At 37.5% G+C, this 20195-nt stretch overlaps 1 protein-coding gene across 5 annotated transcripts in view; it reads left to right on the top strand.

Moving 5' to 3' along the window:
• The first annotated feature begins 375 nt into the window (after positions 1 to 375).
• The window catches only part of arhgap42b (Rho GTPase activating protein 42b), a 59746-nt gene continuing 39926 nt past the window's right edge, over positions 376 to 20195 (top strand). For 2 of the 5 annotated variants that reach the window (XM_026319985.2, XM_033325505.1), the window contains exons 1-3: positions 378 to 806; positions 15637 to 15732; positions 19309 to 19370. In XM_026319985.2, the coding sequence (XP_026175770.1) occupies positions 653 to 806; positions 15637 to 15732; positions 19309 to 19370 (312 nt within the window). In that variant the 5' untranslated portion in view covers positions 378 to 652. Of the gene's footprint in view, positions 807 to 15636; positions 15733 to 19308; positions 19371 to 20195 lie in introns of all 5 variants that reach the window. The other 3 variants (XM_026319966.2, XM_026319959.2, XM_026319975.2) reach the window with 3 other exon arrangements.

Below are 20195 nucleotides of genomic sequence, written 5' to 3'. Positions count from 1 at the left end.
ATTATAATTTGTGGGTTTGTGGGGGAAAGTCATTAGGCTGTTTGCATTACTGAGTTTGGATATGAAACAGAACCAAAACTTGTTACACAGTTTTTTTTCCCAGACAATAGCCTTTTTGGCAGGTCTAAATATGTTTTAAAATCAGTGTAGTCATACACTCCAGCATATTGATATTGACTAAGCTGGCCTAAGACATAAGCACACAGAGCCTTCAGCTGAGAGGCCACTAGGTTTTGTTTAGAAATGTGTTATGGGCGTTGTTGTATTCCCCACTGATTCTTCCCCACAGAAACTGAACTCAACAAATTCAGCATCTCTTCTCCTTCTTCTTCTTATCGTTCAAACCCGCGGGGAGTGGAGCGGTGGCGGTCATTGTGCCTGACGAAGAGAGTCTAGTTAGTGAGGGAGAGACGGACCTGCAGCAAGTGTGCTAGACTCTCCAAAACTAACCAGCAGGAGTCACACCACCGCTGAAGAAAAAAAAAAAAAGTGGAGAAAAACCAAAGCAAGCGGAAGTGAGAAACTGAGCAGAGCAGGAAAACTTTTTGGGAAGTCAGACACAGCTGTATTACATCGAACTACGTGATGCAGAGAAAACGCTTTTATAAGCAGAGTTAGAGAGAGTGAAAGGCATCTTGGTCGTCGAGGCACAATGGGACTCCCAACTTTGGAGTTCAGCGACTCTTTCCTGGACAGCCCGGACTTCAGAGAGCGTCTCAAATGCCATGAAATAGAGCTGGAGCGGACAAATAAATTCATCAAAGAGCTCATCAAGGATGGCAACATGCTGATCAGTGCGCTCAAAAGTAAGTCGTCTGACACGGCCTGTTCATTCCCGTCGCTCCAGAAACAGTATTTCACAGCTGTGAATACCTGAAACCCACAGGCGCCTTATAATTAGGATGCGTTTATTCCGGCGTGTTTAAATCCACTGTGTTAGTGTCTGAGTGGCCCCGGCCCTCTTTGGACCCTAGCCCGCGGGGGCCCACTGCGCCTGTGGTGTCCCAGAGGAAAAGTTTATATTGGAGTAGAAAAACGCTTTATACGTCATTATCCGAGGTGTCTGACGTCCAGACTGTGATTTGAAAGACTTCCCAGATCGTAGTGTCACGAGCAGACGCATGGAAATTGTTAGTGCATGGTCGGATTGTGGTTTAACTTCACTCTTATCAGTGAAGATGATTTCACTGGCAGCGGCTTCCAACGCCACGAATTCGAAGAAGAGAGAAAGAGTGCGGGCTCTCTCCATCAGGATGCCAGCACTCTGTTATGGCTCTTCGTCGTCTCAAATTCCATCTTCAAACTCAAATTCCACCCTGATGATTATGAGACTTCCTGCTCTGCTGTGTCCCTGTGGGGGTGGACGTTAGCTTTAATGTCAGAAGTGTCTGTGAAAGGGAGAACGATTAGAAATATAGGCCTAATAAATATGGAAAAGCTGGCTGGGCATGTAAGGCTGCAGGAGTGTTGTTGTAGTGCACTCACTAACTCATCACTCAGCCTATAAATACTTTTTAACACTTCCACCCTCTATGGTCCTGTCAACCTTTACTGTGAAAATGCTGATTTTTTTTTTTTTTTTTTTAATACTTTCTCTCTTTGCATCATGGTTCCTGCACTGTGTATGTCGAGTCACTGCCAGTTCAGCAAAGCCAGAACCAAATCCCACACAGGAGGAGACATTTTAACAGAAGTTAAACACAAGGATATTATTAGGCCAAATTACACCTACTGTATTGTGGGTTCAGATGCTTCATTATTAGTTTATGTGTGTCTTCAGTTGTGTTTGCACGTTAAAATAGATTTTGTGTCTGAGCTGTTCAGGCGTCATTCAGTGTGTCCTGTACAGTATCATACCATGTGAGTGTGAACCATGACAGTCCCACCAGTCACCAGTCGTTTTAAAAATGTGATGATATGTTTTTATTTTTTCAGGCATCGTAGATTTTGATCACGACAGAGTAACCCAGGTGGAAACATGACAAAGTTTTTTTTTTTTTTTTTCCTTGATTTCCTCATTTGCTTCTGTGGTGCATTTCTCTCAGATACTTTGGTTAACCAAGGTGACTTTTAGCAGAGCATACTGTGACCGGTTATAGGGAAATAACAATTTCTTCTTGCTGTTGCAGTTCAATGCTTCCATTCTATGGGCACATTTAATGTCAATAAAAACAGTGAGCAGCGTTTACATTTGGATCAATACATTTGAAAGAATTTGCCTTTCAGGGCTGCTCAAGGCCAAACCTATTCACAGGAAAACTGTTCTGTCAGTGAGCAGGGCACGCAGGTGGGCAGGAATACTATGAATGGTTTATTCAGGCAGTGAGAGGACCAGTAGCAGCATGTCAAAGGTCCATGCAAACAGTTTAATACCAAATGTGACCTTAACACTGCAAGTTGTACTATGCATGAAAGACAGTGGCAAGTGAGACTCTGATGCACTTTGTTTTTTATTGATGCAGGTAAACTGTTTATTTAAGCCGTATTATTGTATTTCTACCCTCCAGGTCTGTGGTATTGTGAGACATTAAAAGTTAAAAAAGAGGAAGAAATCAGTGATGAACTGTGTGTAAGCTGTTACTGTAAATACATGGAAACTTGGACTGAACTCAACTACTGTAGAGCTGCTTGGAAGGAATTTTGGTTGAATTTGTAGTGAGGAGTGGGTCAGTCCTTTATTTGGAAAGCCCAGTTTCAGTCAGGGGCTGAGTGAGAGAGCAGGAAGTAAATTATTGATGGTGTGTAACTTAAAATGCCAAAGAGGTTTATGACCCTTTATGACCTGCCATCAGTGGTGACATTAATGAAAGACCTTTAACATAGGCTTTTTTTTAAAAAATAGTAATCTTCTCATGATTCAGAATTGAATAGCATATCATAATTCATCTGTCTTCATATTTGCTGTCTGTGTGAATGAGGCCTGTTGAGCCAAGGTTGACTTTCATGTTAATACATTACTTGTAAAATCGTTGTGCACATTAATGACACCACAGTCACCAGTTTCTGGTTTGCACATTACTGCAGTACTGTATGTGTGGTGATGTTTCAAAGCAATTGAGTGGTTAGAAATAGTGCTTTGTTTTTTAGCTACGTCTTTATAGGACTAACTCTATAGTAGCAAAAGATATAAGTAAACTTTACTGTGCTGACACTAGGTAGTTGTTGAAATAATGAAGTTGTAAAGAAAGGCTGCATCAGACATGCCTTTGTGACTGTGGTGCTTTCATTTATGTGAGTTCATCAATATCTATTCTATTATCTTTCCAAGTCTTCTTTATGTAATTATATTTATAAGATAGGAAACATTACAGTCTCAGTAGATCCACATTTCATGCTTTTATTTCCATTATAATCTGCGTTTAATGGTCAATATGCAGATCATGGTATAAACAGTCATACATCTAAATTTTGATCCTTTTTTAATGGTATGGATAATATGTTCCAGGTGTAATTAGGATCTATCGACAGATGCTGTGAAAAGCTTTTTCTAATAAACTGTGTCTGGCTTTTACTGTTCACACCTGGTATAAATAACAACTGCTGACTTTTACTAATCCCTCCACTTGCCTGCAATAATTGGAAACACCATAGACACTAATTATCCCTTTGTGAGTTGAGTGGGGGAGAAACCGCAGGTATGAGGTAAATAATCATGCATTTTAAATGTGATAGGTAAGTTTGTCCACAAACATCTGGGCTGCTAATCATTATTGGAGCTTCATGTATACTTGAAATCTGTCTGGTAACATTCAGGTGGGGAGAGAATGCAGCTAACATAGGGCACCCAGAATGTAATCTAGTCCACTTGTTTCATTAATTGATGTCTGGATCCAGATTTTTAGTTTAAAGCAAAAACTGACCATATTGTTATGATTTTTTTTGTTTGTTTTTGTAAGATCAACAGTCACATTCACATTGGTTAAAGGATGCAAAAATGAATAGTTTGACATTTTGCAACATATTCACTTGCCGAAAGCTAGTTGGAGAGGGTCAATACCAACATCAGTCTTCTCATCTAACTCTGCAAGAAAGCAAATGAGCATATTTCCGAATGTGGAAAAATATTGCTTTATGATGTATAGATTGGTAAATACAAATATCCTACAAAATAAAAGTTTATTTTCTCTTAGACCTTCAAATCTCCATATTTTCCCACTGATTTTATTTATCTCAGTACTTGATATAGCTTCTTTCAACTTTTATCAGGTTTTATTAGAATTTCAAGCTGCATTAAGCATCTTACGCAGACAGCAGACTGAAAAACATGGATTTTCTGTGAGCATCTGTATGTATTGCTCACTTCAAGCAGACACAGAGCATCATGGGGATCCCATTTGCAGTCCTCTTTTTCACCACCTGCCATGTGCCGTCCAATATTCATTAACCTTCCAGCAGTGGATTGACTGGCCAGTTGCCAGGAAAAATATTTTAGATTTTCTGGCTTGCTATACGTTTGAGCTTCTCCTCCAGGAGAGTGGCTACTATACAGTGGGCCATTTGATCTTGGGAATGTTTTTGTGGTATGTTATATTTTTCTTATCGGACTTGCACAGTGGGCATCACTCTAATGGCACATTATGAAAATCATCGTAAAACACTCTGTCAAGGCCTGTATCTGGTCCCAGTGCAGTGAAGGAATCCTTAGGGACCTGCTTAGACACTGGCAGCCTTTAGGCAATGGCCTGTGTCCTTCACAGATATTTGTACAAATTTGTAAAACAAGCCAAGTGCTTGTTCCTTACTCACACTGGTAAAGATATGGTATGTATGTAATTCTGCACCACTGCCCTTCCAGACAGTCAGATATATACTGTGTAGTCCAGGAATAGTCACATTTTCTGCAAAGCTAAAAATGTAAAATGTAAGGTGCATTGCTTATTTTAAAGTCATTTCCCTGGGACATGATTAAAAGAATGTTATATATATATATATATATTAAGGAGATATGTTTGAATAAACACTAAGCTTTAATAAATGCAGCCAGATCAGCATAGACTAAAGTAGCTACTGTTGTGGCTACACAGTGACACTTCCTTCCCAGGATACATGCAGTAATTATTGGTTGACACGCATGGGGGTAAACAACAACTATTTAGCAGGTATAAGTGTAAGCAGCATTTTGACTTGTTGCACCTGTGACTGCTTAATATTGATGAACCGAATATAGATTTAATTAGTGACTGTTGTTTACTTAATGAAAGTATGGCGTGTAGAGCTTTTGTCAAAAGTGATTACACAGTGGCCTTCAGCTTTGGGAATGTTGAGTGTTTGTTTGTCTGAGGACAGATGATGCTCCCAAGGCTCAGCAACAGGAAATGTCCTGTAAACATGCTTGTATAACCATCCCCCATCCTCACTCAGATAGCATTTGGCCTGACTTCATTCTGCTTCGGTGTGTGGGTGTGTGTATGTGTGTATGTGTGTGTCTGTCGGACTGTGGCCATAAAACCTGGTGTGCAGTGCAGGATTATACCATTTATAACGTATTGCTGCAGCTTCGACTACTTTGATGAATTTGTGCTCATGTAATGGAAATGAAATACAGGAGTACCTTATGTGACTTGTTTAGCAATAAACCTAACTGAAGCGGTAAGCACAGCTCATGCAGCACTACAAGGGACTCCGCTGTTTTTGTGGACAGATTTTGATAAAAGGATTAGACGTCGTACTCCTAAAAGCTGCTTCCCCCTCAGACTGTGCAGGGAAATGTGTTAGACTCCAGATTGAGGTCTGTTCTGAAGTACTCTGTTGTTGCTCTGTCAGTCAACGTGATTGTCACACTGAGCACAGCATTCTCATTCTTCCAGTCGCCAGGCGTGGCATGCCGCTACTTCTGTTGCTTCTTCAGACTGAGAAGGTGATGGCGTCCTGTTTCTCTTCAGTTCAGTTTTTCTTTTTCCTCGTCATACAGTATATGAAATTCAGTATTGTCCAGGGTATTGAGAGGCACTGTACAGCAGCTTAGTACTAACAGTGTGTCGAAAGCAAAGACTGTTCAGTGCTCCTTAACTGTGTCTCCCTAAATACAGTGCTAATATATTAAGATGGAATGACTAGGACTGAATCACATCGACTGCAGTAATTTTTGGCAGGGGGATTTTTTTTTGCGTTTTGGGAATTCTCAGTGTTAGGTCACTGAGACAGACAGGAAATGGAGGTGACAGAGGGGAGGCCTATAACACAGGTCAGAGACCAATCCCAAACCGGCAGAATCAAATTGTGCTCCCGTAGTAACCATAGTAACCGCTCGCCTATTGGGGCACTCTGTCTTACGATAATTTTGTTTTAGTAAGCACATGATTTATGTGTGTTATCTGTTAAAAACAGCTCACGCAGACGTGGCTGGCAAACACGAGTGTGCTATATATTCCTGTGGTGAACAAAACAATTGTCTGATAAAAAGATTTCCACATCTCCATGTCGTCCTTGCCTACATAGATGCTAAATTCAGGCTTAGATGGCACATTAGTCTCCAGTGCCCAGCCCCATGGATTGCCAAGTTTCATTAGACAGTGTGTGACAATGGGTGTTTTAAGTTAGTGTTGCACACTTCTAGATTTTTTTTTTCAAATTGTCTTTCTTGGAAGCATTTTCTTAGCTAATTGTACTTGTCTTGATAAGATCGAGAAGGCTCTCACACAAAATTGATCTTATTTGTACGAGGTCTGATGTGAAATTCTGCTTATTTCTTTCTGAGAGCCTGTTCTTCCAGAGGCAAGTTCATCTCTGTCAGAAGTTGTCAGGTGTGTTGTCGTTGTCCTCTGAAAGAAAATCTCTCAACTCAGTCTAAAGGTTGAAGACTTAGTGATAAATGGGGGAGGCTGGCCTGGCTGGCTTTTTTCATTCCAGCTGAATTGCAGGGCTAATAACTCTGTTCTTTTTCTTTAGTGCTAAAGAATAGGCTGTAGCATTGCATCAGCCTCATATCAAAGAGCCAGTGTCAGTATCTTCCATCTTTTCACTTGTTTTCAGCTGTTTAGACAGGGAGAAAAATTCCTTTGGAAAAAGCTGTTTCAGCTGTCATTTTCTGTGCATTTTAGTCAGATTTATTACTTAATTAATTAGCCAGTAGCCAACATACCTATAGCATGCCAGACAGATTTTTGTAAGCAGGGACAGATTACTGATTATTGCATGACAGTACTATAGTGTCCCTAATATAGGTGTATCATTCCAAATTTCCTTTCCTACCTTGGCAATAAGAAGACATGGTGTGAAAAGTGTTTAATTGTAAAGCACACTGCTTATATGCTGTCTCACTGCACCCCAGAGACTACTGTATGTGCTGTTGTCTCTTCTGTTCATGTTTTATTCAGCCAGATCTCTCTGTCTCTTAAGAATTAGAGCGCAGTTTGACCAACTGTCACTTAAAATTACTGCCTGTTACCACAGCAGCAAGTATGGAGTTATTAGCTAAGCCTTTATTTCAGGAAATGGCTGGCAGTGGGAAATGTTCGATATGCTCCTGGACTGTGAGGGCCAGTCTCTCTGGCTCTCCTCACACACAGTCATACTCTCCTCCCTGCTGGGCAGCTGACAGGTGAATGAAATAGTAAGCAAGTGGAAGAAGCTTTACCTGAAGGGCTACTGCTCTGTTATGATTCCTTCAAATGGAATCAAAGTGCCACAATGCACCCTACTGTTGCATCGGAGGGCTCTCGCTGTCTCTTGTTAAGCTGGGTGCATGGAAGTGTTCCTCTTTGAAGACCTTCTCGTCTGAAATCAGCAGTCAGAGTCTCTCTGACAAGATAAAGTAGCTTTGGTGCTTCTCATTGCAGTGGTGATGCACAGGCAAACAGCATGGTGTCTCTGTGAGAGAAGTACACTGTTGGAGGTTTTGTTTTCGTTTGCATCAATACAAAACAAAGATGTACAGTAATTTCTAGAAATATGCCTTCAAACTGTTAAGAAAATACCTTGAGTGCATTTACATTCATTTAAAGTGTAATTCTGTTATTTGAGGTGAAGTGTAAATGTGTAGGGATAAAACAAAAGATTAATTCTTTATTGTTGCTTTTTAATGGTATACATCCATGCTGGTGACTTAAAAGCTTTTCTGTACTAATTTGCGTTAAAGTACTTTATTAAAACATTTATTCAAAGAGGAGTGAAAGCACAAGGATGCTGCTTAGTAATTAGGGTTGCAGTTGGTAGGTCAGACACATAACGCAGGCTGCTCAACGTGCGGTACGATGAGTGAGTCAGAACAATAGAATATTTACTATACTATGAGCTAGACATTGCTCTCTGTGTAGAGGGTGACTGGAATTGACTGGAATAGCATGAACAAATTTAATGTAGTGTTTTAGTTTGTCATATTAAAATCAGTTTACTTGAAGCTTTATGCCTGCTCTTTTTAGGGGAAGATGTCTGTGTTTTTTTTTTTTTTTTTTTTATGATTAGTCCATTTACAGATTATGACCAAATGCCTTGATGTCTTTTGAAGCATTTTCTCATTATGTTGAAATGTGAAGCAATCAAGAGACAAATGCTACAAATTGGAATTTTGTATTTTTATCTTAATAGATTCCTAGTGAGATATTGAAATTCTAACATTTAATTTTGTACTTATGTATAATTAAAGTCTTATAATTTCTGTCATTTAAAATATTTAATCCCCACACACTGTTATGTTTAGCTTATGAAATTAAACATGGAAATGAAAAAATGAAACATGCATAAAGTAACACTGTGTTATGTTTATGTAGTTACAGTTAGGTCATGTTCTATCATACTTAGTATACAGATTTTCCTATACAATTATATGTAGTGTGGAATAGAACAATATAGACATAATTTGACACATGACTATATTTATGCCAGAATTAAGAAATTATATGTAAAGCATTAGTCTAATTTTAATCAAAAGATCGCAGTATACCTCAAAAAGAATCTTAATACAATATCTGAATATAGTATTTTGTATAAATAAAATATTTTTGTAAAAATTGTTGCAGATATTATACAGGCCATCAAATTATATTTCATGCCTTTGTAGCAGTTAGTGTTCAATTCATCTTTTTCCAAGAAAACTACAAATGTTCCTGCAGTGTTTTCTGTGTTTTGTCGGGGTTGTCAACTGATGGAATATGGTAGTTTGTGGTTGCCCTGGAGATGAAGGGTGTACCCAAGGGGCTCTGCTGTGTGGTGACTGACAGCCATAGTCCTCCCTCACATCTCACACAGCAGGCACCGACTGCGGTAGCTGCTCCGTTATGTCTTGGCTGGGTGGTCAGAGCTCTATGCTGAACAGGTTTGATTAAAACCTGCATCATAACTACTGCTCTTTTTCCATTGCCCCTTTGTACATGCCTACCATGCGAGTATTATTATTACAGATCAAATACCATGTTAGGAAAATTACATGCAGTGTACGATGAAATGTTTGCTAAGTGTAAAAATATTAGAAGTCAGTTTTTAAGGTGGGGGTATAACTAGCAATTTAATGTTTTTTTTTTTTTGTTGTTTTGTTCTTTTCATGTGTGATGTAATACAGAAGCTGTTTCTTGTTATTCCAATGTTCAAATTCATGTGGTAAATAACATGTTCAGATTCAGACCTTATTAAAGTTACACATATTTCATTTTATTACTCCTCTGGACAGCATAGTCTTTTTTTCACCATACATACTCAAAGTGGAATACACCAAATCCCTGCTTCTGTCAGAGGAGATGTAGGAGAGTAAGATGAAATATCTGGGGAACCATGAAGGCTCGACTTCCAATTCACCCAACAAAAGTGGCCCTTTCTTCCTGCATTTATGCCTTTTTCACTTCCCTTTTTCTCAGATGGAAGCTAATCTGGCCTGCTGCTCTATGTCTCTGTAGTGCACCAATATGAGCTGTGTTGTAGCAGATGTTATTTACTGTAATCATTGTAATATGGCTAGGAATTATATGGCAGGCCTGCACAGAGCACCATAAACATGAAGACTGGTCTGTCCCTAATTATAGTAAATGTCTCTACATATAGAGAACTTTGTCTGTTGGTAGAAAATGCCTGAATTTTTAAAAAATATGTATTTGTAGGCTTACTCTGTCTGTAGTCTGTTATTACATAATTTAATTACAAAAGGGTTAAGCATTCCCAGAATCCAAAAAATACATTTTCAACTGTGATTTTGGATGCAGAATGCCAACACTGAGGACTGACGTTTAAACTGATCAACACCCTGAAAGCAGAGGATATTGTCTTACATTGTTTTCACTAGAACTTTTAAAAGAACAACTTGGAATGTGGTACACTGGTTATGCACTGCCTACCTAAGGTTAACATTTTAAGTTGTTCATTTATCTTACTTTTTACTGGTTCTCTCTTCATTCATCTTCTTACTTGGTTTCTGACCACCTTGAGAGAGCTGGTTTCTTTGTACCTGCTAGAGAGTTATTATCTCTAGTACCCATAAATGGGCACCAAAAGCATATGTGGTGATCTGCAAACTAATAATTGCCATTATTAAAATGAGGCAAATGCTGAATTTGCTTATGCATATGTTAACATGGAGATATAGCATGAACACAATTTTACTACTGAGCCTCGTCACGTTGGCTAAGCAATATTCTGATATTCTGTGCTTAGACCACTAATGTGCACTGAGGTGGAATAGAGACCCAAAGTCACTTTTTAATCTTTTCTGTTAAGGATAAAGTAACATTGAAATATAACACAAATTTAATAAACTGTGGCAAATAGTGTAGGCTATTATACATAAATAGTTTATGTTATTATATTCAAAATGCAGCACTTACTCAAAATGTTAGGTGCCCAAATGTATATTATTATTCTAATGGAAGTAGTATCTACTGCGAGTTAGTAAGCAAATAACTTCAATACATATTGCACCAAGAATGTTTTGCTTTCCCTGTGGCTGTGGCAGCCATGAATCAGGTAAATGAAAGGTAGTAATTATTCTGACGTGTTGAGGAGTGGCACAGTGTTGTAGTGGTTAGCACTGTTGCCTCACAGCACGAAGGATTTGGGTTCAAACACCATTCAACCTGAGGCCTTTCTGTGTGGAGGTTGCATGTTCCTCACATGTCTGCCTAGGTTTTCTCTGGGTAACTCTGAATTCCTCCCATGGTCCAAACACATGCAGTTTAGGTTGATTGGTGAATTGGCTGTGGGTGTGAATGAGAGTCTGAATGGTTGCTTTCTCTTGATGTATTGGTCTGAGTCAGCTGGGATTGGCTTCAGCTTGCCCATGACCCTTAAAAGAATAAGAGTTATAGATGATGGATGGACATTTTGAGATAAAGCCTCTGAACATTGGAAATACTGTATAGAGAATACTTATGTTGCACTTAGGCCTGGCTTAGAGCAGATATCATTTCAGTACAGAAAACTATAATTTGTCAAAACTATACTTTTTTGGTACCTTATATCAGCAGTATGAATAGGATTTTATGTAATATAAAATGTTTGTCAACTTTCTCCAGTGTTACATGTTGTCTTAACACAAGGCTGTTGTCTGCTGCATTGGCAGAATTGTATTAAATCAGTTATTCGACGGTTTTAGGTGTGCTGTGGACAGTTGGTACTTGGTAGCCAGATTTTATACTGAAAGTATTCAGATATTACAAAACAAAGAATTATAATGTTCATTATGTTTTAGTTTTTTTTTAATGGTACTCACATCCTTGGTTTTTGGTAGCTATAGAAACATAATGCATTAAATTTATGGCAAAATAGATATGAGGCTTGTCTTAACATCAGAGCTAAAATATCATCCATTATTGATGCTCCTGCGAGGACATCCAAAGAACTGCTGCTAGTTATTGATCTCAAATCATCAGCTTTATAGTCAAACAAGAATGATAGGAGCAGATGACTGACACAATATATCTTCCAAGTTCCACTCAGGGCAGTCTCAGAAGACAGTGTAGTGTGATAATGTAGTGTCTGTAAGAGCTTTTAAAACTGTGGTCTCTGAGAATAAAGCATGTTAGTCTGCACCTACCGTAACTATAATAGTCTGACGTGCATTTACTGTGTAACAATGCTTGCTGTTCAGCATAGGAAAAAAATACTCACTGACAAATATAATTTCTTTTTACTAAGCTTTCCAAGAAACTTATGTTCATGTGGAGATGAGAGCATTGATTTTTGTTGGCTTTTAAGACTGGCTTGTACTTTGACATGCCTCTTAGATAAACTGTTGTTGTCACAGTAGGGGCTGCATAGATTCCAACCCAGTATCCATCATGAACTGTCACACATTACATCAAAGTCTAGCAAACACTAGAAATTCTGAGATTAGTAATTGATTGATAGCGCTTAACTTTTTATGATTATTATCATTATAGTTGATAAAAAATAAGCAATTAATAGTTACCAAGTCATATTTTAATCTTTATTTGTTAGGTAACACTAAATCTTTATTTCAGTAGTTGCAAACAGTATGTAGACTAATAAAATCCATAGCACCAAAATATAAAGCACATTCTATACAGTATAAATATAAAAAACATGTGTAATGCTACATTTTTATACAGTACGTGCTGTTATAAACTGTAAAACAGACTCCACAAACCTTTAGAACTGAGTTCCTGCTGTTTTGACTGATAAGGAATCATCTGGTAAATTCGCACACACACATTCGATTGTATGATTGAGTATATCCTGCACTATGTGCACTTTCTTATTTTCCAGGCAAGTCTTTTAAGCTCACAGCTGTTTGAAATAAAGACATGACTGCTGATGTGAGAAGAAAGAAGAAGAAAAGCAATTAGAGAGTCACTGTCAACAATGAATATGAGAAAAATGTGTACATTTCAAACAGTGTGGGCTGAGAACTAAAATGCCAGGGTATTTTAGACTTTTCCATCTTGTTTTGCCTTTAATTATAAATTCAGTAGAATTATTAAATGTTAAAAGCCTCGATTGTATCATCACAATCTTTAAAGGACTCATAAACACAGGTTACTTTAACCTTCGCAGGAATATACTCAGTGTTAACAAAGCAGAGCCAAGCACTCCAACCTTATGTAACTGAAGCAAATAGAACAGGTAAAATAAAAAAAATAAAATTACAAGTGATTTAGTTATACACAGGTCAACACAGTAGTTACTTTGACTTTCACGCTAAAAAGCAGCTTAATCACTTTCCCTCCTGACATGTCTAGGTTACCTGTGACTCTGACTTCAGTCTGTTCAGTTGTGCCTGATTTCTAGCTTGATCACTGGATTTTGTATATGTATACTGTATCTTTTGTACAGTGGGCATGTGTTTTCATGAGTTTGAGTTGTAGTATAGATACAATCCAGAGTTTGTCTTTTTGTCCTTCCTCAAACAGTAATTGTTGGAACTTATTTTCACTTATTAGCACAGTATTATGTAAATGTATTCATTTTAAAAAGGGATTGACCATTTATTGTCCCAAAATATAGGTAGATTTTTGTTGTGTTATACATGTTATTTCTATAATTCCTATAAAATCTGTTGTTGAACAGTTCAGCAGCTATGGCCTTGATTTGCCTAATTGGGGAGTTTAAGCTTTTGATGCTCCACAACTTTTGAAGAATGTTCACATGGACAAAATTAGCATTAGATGTCAGCTATATCAAAATAAAAGCACATTAATAAGCTAAAAGCTAGCATACCAGCACAAGATTAAACCTTGTTTCTTAGAGAAATAAAGGTTTTTAAATTGCGAGAGAAGCTGAAGACTTGCAATGCAGGACATTTGAAATATCTGACATTTCAGGGTTTATTTTGCTGCTCTTGGATAATAGAGGTGCTCATGGTGGAGGAAACAAAAACCTTGTAATTCTTTTTTGGTGGAGTCTGTTAAAGAACATCTAACTCATGAATGAACATGTAACACTGGCTGAGTCATCACTGCAAACAGTGAGCAGTTGCTTGTGGCCAGTTCTCACTCAGTGCTGATAAGACAGCGGTAAATTACTGTGTACACAAAACTTTAGAAGAGAGGTCAACTACAGCTCCAAAGGATCTTTATGTTGTACAGGCACAGAGTTTACAACTTTTTTGCCTGTGGCTCTGGAAGCAGGATGAAAGCAGAGGTTGAGCTTTGCAGAACTTGCTAAATACATTTAACAGCTTGACTGTCAGATTTTGGCTGATGTTTGTATCAGTTCTGCAGCTATGATACCATGATTTGTTTGCACCTTCCAGTCTTCTTCAGCGTGGTGATTATCAAGGCTTATGAGCACTTTGGACAGTAGAGCCATTCAACATGTTAAGCTACTTGACAAAAAAAAAACAAAAATTTTATATATATATATATATATATATATATATATACATATGGAGGAAACAAAAACCTTGTAATTCTTTTTTGGTGGAGTCTGTTAAAGAACATCTAACTCATGAATGAACATGTAACACTGGCTGAGTCATCACTGCAAACAGTGAGCAGTTGCTTACTAACTCGCAGTAGATACTACTTCCATTAGAATAATAATATACATTTGGGCACCTAACATTTTGAGTAAGTGCTGCATTTTGAATATAATAACATAAACTATTTATGCATAATAGCCTACACTATTTGCCACAGTTTATTAAATTTGTGTTATATTTCAATGTTACTTTATCCTTAACAGAAAAGATTAAAAAGTGACTTTGGGTCTCTATTCCACCTCAGTGCACATTAGTGGTCTAAGCACAGAATATCAGAATATTGCTTAGCCAACGTGACGAGGCTCAGTAGTAAAATTGTGTTCATGCTATATCTCCATGTTAACATATGCATAAGCAAATTCAGCATTTGCCTCATTTTAATAATGGCAATTATTAGTTTGGGGATCACCACATATGCTTTTGGTGCCCATTTATGGGTACTAGAGATAATAACTCTCTCTCTCTCTCTCTCTCTCTCTCTCTCTCTCTCTCTCTCTCTCTCTCTCTCTCTCTATATATATATATATATATATATATATATATATATATATATATATATATATATATATATATATATATATATATATATATATATATATATATATATATCTATATATATATATATATATATATATATCTATATATATATATATCTATATATATATATATATATATATATATCTATATATATATATATATATATCTATATATATATATATATATCTATATATATATATATATATATATATATATTCTCACACACACATATATATATATATATGTGTGTGTGAGAATAAGAAATATATGTAACATGGATATCTTATAGTGATGTATAGGTAAAAAAAAAAACGTTAAAAATTACCTATCAAATTTACTTCTAGATTGTAGAGATTCCAGTTTTTCCATTGACATCGTGTGTTTTTGTGTGTACTAATGGGTGCATGGGAAATATTGTGAAGTGCTTTGAGGGCACTTGAATGTAGAAAAGTGCTATATAAGTATAAGACCAAGATTATTTTTGATATAAAGTTTAGGCAGCTCAACTGGGCTTAATGTTTTTTTTTGGACAGATCTGTGTATTAAGATCAGTGAGAAGGTAAATATAGCAGATATTACAGTCACGACAGTCCAATATTTTTCAAGCACCGTGAAGTAGTTGCACCAATTTGTTGCATACATGAATACTAAAAGTACCACTCTGTTCCATACAAACCCACAAATATATTGGTGAATATGATGCTTTATTCTGATGCTGAGATTTTCTGATTTTCTAGATCTTTCTGCTGCTGTCCAGAAGTTTTCCCAGTCCTTGCAGGAGTTCCAGTTTGAGTGTATAGGTGATGCAGAGACAGATGACGAGGTGAACATTGGTAAGTTTCAGTTTGGCTAGAAGAGCAAATCTCTCTTTCAATTTCTTTCCTCTCAGCTCCTCCCATTAGGTCATACCTGGGGCCTTTTCTGACATTTCTGTATTGAGTTTTTTGGGAAATGGCATCAAAACACCAAGGACCGATATCTCAAAATATGATATTATATTTGAGCAAGTTTACATTAGTGAGAGTAGTTAATAGGAAAAGGAAAAGTTAGTCATCAGAGTCATAGGAAGCTGTTTTCAGACAGAATTAAGCATACCCTGCAAATTATTGCAGTGAGATTTAGCTTTGAGTATAGATCTTAAAGTTGTCTGCAGTGCATGTATAATTAATGGCATTGATTTGCTTATGATGCTTCCTCTGCCTGTAAGAGATCAAAAGGACTAATTGTGATCAGTGTCAGAGATTAATGGAGGTGCAAACCTCCTAGCCTCCAAGGGGAATATGAAAGCAGCTGTGGAGAGGGCCTCTCTGGCTCTAATGGGCAGGACTCCCAGTCTGGCCTCTTCTTCCCCTTTTTTCTCCACTGCTCATTATCCCCAGCTTGAGTCTTTTGCTCTGTGGAGCTGGCCACTGTTGAATTACTGTCCATCTGTGAGGGCTAGACTGGATATCGACCTCCTCTACATGAGTCAGTAAGGTTCATCTGAATGCGTAATGAATAGTTGGGGTTTTTTTTTTTCATTTTTCTCACAAAGCTGCATCGTTTGTATGATGGGCAGTGGTGCATGAGACCAATTATGCTTATTGGAAAAATCCTCACCAAATCCAAGAGTCAAGTTAGAGTCAAGCACACTTTAATTTGAAGCAATGTACCCCATCCCTGCGCTTCAATCAAAAGAGGCATTGATCTCAGATTGAACAATGGGTGATTTAGTTCCCCACCTGTTATGTAGCTGGACTTACTTGTATTTACAGTGCAAACCGTGGGTGCATTGGAAGCCTGTGGCGTTTGGCCATGCCTGTGGTTCAGATGACAGTCAGAGCTGCAGTGGGCATCTGTTTGATAGCATTTGTATAAAGAAGACAATAGTAAATGCACTTGGGAGGCTCTTAATCAAGCTCACCTTAAATGCAACATATAGTAATAAATGTGAAAATTTCAAGACCTTGTAATATTCTGCAAGATGTTCAATTCCACGCATTTATAACACACCTTTTTTTTTTTTTTTATCCCATGATTGGAATACAGGTTACTTTCTGTATATTCAGTTTAAGTGCTAATTATCTTTTAAGGCAAAATTATTTCTTCACAGTCTAAGCTACTGTGTTTACTCTCACCCCTGGAGAGGAAAGGCCATGATTGCTATTGGAGGAAAAAATGAAACAGCCTGTTGAAATCAATCTAGTCGTCAATGAAACTGAGCTTTCTAACTGACATAGCTAGACCCTTGCGTGAATGCCAGCCATAATCTTGATGCAGTATTGGTATAGTTCACTTTGATGCTCCAAACTTCCCCACATAACATCACAATCCTGTATGTGCTGCCAGATGGGTTCACCTGACCTTTTATTGATTTCACTGTATGACTTCCTGCAGTGACATTCACATTCCATGCCAGTTATCTAGAAATCAATGGGGCCAAACGATTGATGTGGCTATAGAAATAAAAATTTTTGGAAAAGTTACATGCCCTTCTCTCAGAGTCAACCTGTTAGTTCCCAAGAGTTGTTCAGACCCTTCTGGGGTGGAACAAGTCATGAGCTCAAATTTAGACCAAAAAGTTGAGCAGAAAGGCAACATAGTAACACAAAATCAATATGAGTAATCATACAATTCTTCTCATGGTATGTATTTATTAGGGCTGTCAATCGATTAAAATATTAAATCACGATTGTCATGAATTAGCTCGAGATTAATCGCACATTATCTGTTCTAAATGTACCTTGATTTAATACTTCTCAAGTTTCTAATACTCTAATCAACATGGGCATGGACAAACATAGATGCTTTATGCTAATGTATGTTTACTATTAGTGAAACCACCCTAAACATACAGCATAAAGAACATAGACATGTTTCAAAGGTGGTGGATATGTTTTTCAAAGAAAAACACATGGAAAAAAAGAACATAGAAAAAACACAAGTTTCCATTATTTCTTTCTTTGCACTGAGCCAGTTGCTCAAACAGACAAGCCTGTTTACTTTTTCAGTTGACAGGGCAGATCGCTTTTTCTGAACAACCTGCCCTGACAGTGAAAACAATCTTTCACAAAATATGGATGTGACAGGTGTTGCTAAGTATCTGCAGACATTGTTTTGTAAATGAATTTATCGTTCAGACCTTTTTCTTTCTCCATTTCTGTTTGCTGCTGCACTCTTTACTGTCCATGGCTGCATTTTCGACTTCGCCTACTACGGGCTAGGCCATGGATCAGACAGGAAATGCATGTTGCATTGATTACGCATTAATAAAAAATAAAACAAAAAATTTGTGCTGTTAAAATGAATTTGCATTTTGACAGCCCTTTTATTTATGCGTAATCTAAATGTCTCTTAATTTTTGTATAAGCTCATCCTACTCATTCATCCACTCTTGAGATGGTAAGTTTTATTTTATTCAGGTATTCGTTAAGTCTGTTGCCTTTCCTCCATTTACCAGTGAGTGATATGCAAGCTGTAACCTCACTTCGACTCCCATTTCCTTTCTTCTGAGTATAATCTTGTCCCATCAGTGGCTCCAGCTGTGCCCTTTACCCCCTGAGAGGTTTGTGCTGTTGATAAAGGAGCTGGTGGCATTAATAGGAGGCCAACCTTGCCTGCAAGATTGCTGGCACAAAATTATTGCTCCATGGTCTTTAAAAGCTTTGGTGGGTAAATGGACCAAAGTGTCTAAGATGATGCATGAGTCCCAATGCCAGGCTGCCGAGGCTGATAATGATGTTACTGTGTTGGCAAGCAGAGAGGCTCAACCGTTGTTAAATGGCTGGACACGGGGTGACACAGTGGCTGAGCAGCAATGGCCACACTGTATCTGGCCCTCTATTTAATGAAGCTGTGAATCTATCAAGGCACAGTTCTCTGGCAGATGAGGTTGAATTCTACGCTGAATTCATCTGGTCCTGCACAATGTTATATAAGCTACTGAAGTATAGCCCAGACGGCATGAACATACTGCATTGGTACCACATCACTCTCCTGTATGCTGTGACAGTATATTGTAAAGCCTAGTAGGGAAGAAAATAAAGAGAAACAATCAGTGAGTTCCATTCAATTAGAGTATTGTTTTTTACTGCTTGTCCTGGTTTTAAATTGGACAGCTGCATGATTTTATTAGGTTCTAAAAAGTGCTGCACTGAAAGCTCTGAAGCTGCAGTGCAAATAAACATTTTAGCACCAATGTACAGTGCTTGTGGGGTGCCAGGAACATCTGATGTTTAATGACTGATCCTCTGAGTTGTATTTTAATATCTTTTCATCAGCTGAATGCAACAAGATAGTAGCTCACTATGTATTTGTTCAGGGGTGAACATACTGATAGTGTCTATTGTACATGTTTATATATTTATTGACCAAGCATTCAATATTTCAGCTTAAATGTTGTATAGAAATGATCTTTCTCTATATTTCAGCCCAGTCATTCAAAGAGTTCTCCCAGCTGTTGAACACTGTTGAAGAGGAAAGAAGACGCTTGGTAAGAATGCAGTCTTGATTTTTATTTTTTGTCTTTCAGAAATAGAATGATACAAGTATAGGCTGGAGAAAATACTTATAACTAAGATTCTCAATGAAAAAAGTGATATTTATCCTATTGTCTCCTATTGTACATTTCTCCAGGCTTTTATGCATACTCTAAATAAGTTTTCTGTTAATTTATTTGCTTTTTAAAGTCCAAACTCTATACACTAGATTCACATCTAGTTTTGTCCTTTTTAATAGCCAGCCAAAAATACACACTAAAAATGTCACACAGTGTGGGTGGAGGTGCAGTGTGTGGTTGCTATTAAATTCTGCTTGAATACTAATGATTACTCAGCTGAAATTCACAAAAGATTTAATATAAACAACGAAATGTATTATATTTTGTATAGATGTAGTTTTTGAGTAACTCACAACCATTAGAGGATATGGACACTGAACTGTGAAACTGACACTTTTCAGTGCCTTTTCTTGACAAAGACAAAAGTTTTTGTTCTTTTTTCCTATTCATGTCAGATGATTAAATACATAAGTTAAATAGAGCATAACATAATAAACAGTATCATGTTATATGGAAATGCGTAACGCAATCACAATAAAACAAAAATATCAGAGAAATGTTGACACAACCAATTCAAGCTTGATGTTTTCTGTAATGGATTATGGAGCTTAGATTTGAAAATCCTTTTCTACAAAAAGTGGCAGTTATGCTGTTGTCTAAAGGTCGGAAAACAAGCCTCCAACTATGCTGAATGTCTGCAGGCAAATCAGGTGTGATGTAAAGGGCAAGGGCAATGGAGGTGGAGAGCATATACCCCAT

The sequence above is a fragment of the Mastacembelus armatus genome, chromosome 13, assembly GCF_900324485.2.
Source record: "Mastacembelus armatus chromosome 13, fMasArm1.2, whole genome shotgun sequence".
Classification (NCBI taxonomy): Eukaryota; Metazoa; Chordata; class Actinopteri; order Synbranchiformes; family Mastacembelidae; genus Mastacembelus; species Mastacembelus armatus.
The sequence above is the reverse complement of the archived record's forward strand: the minus strand, read 5'-3'. Positions and strand labels throughout refer to the sequence as shown.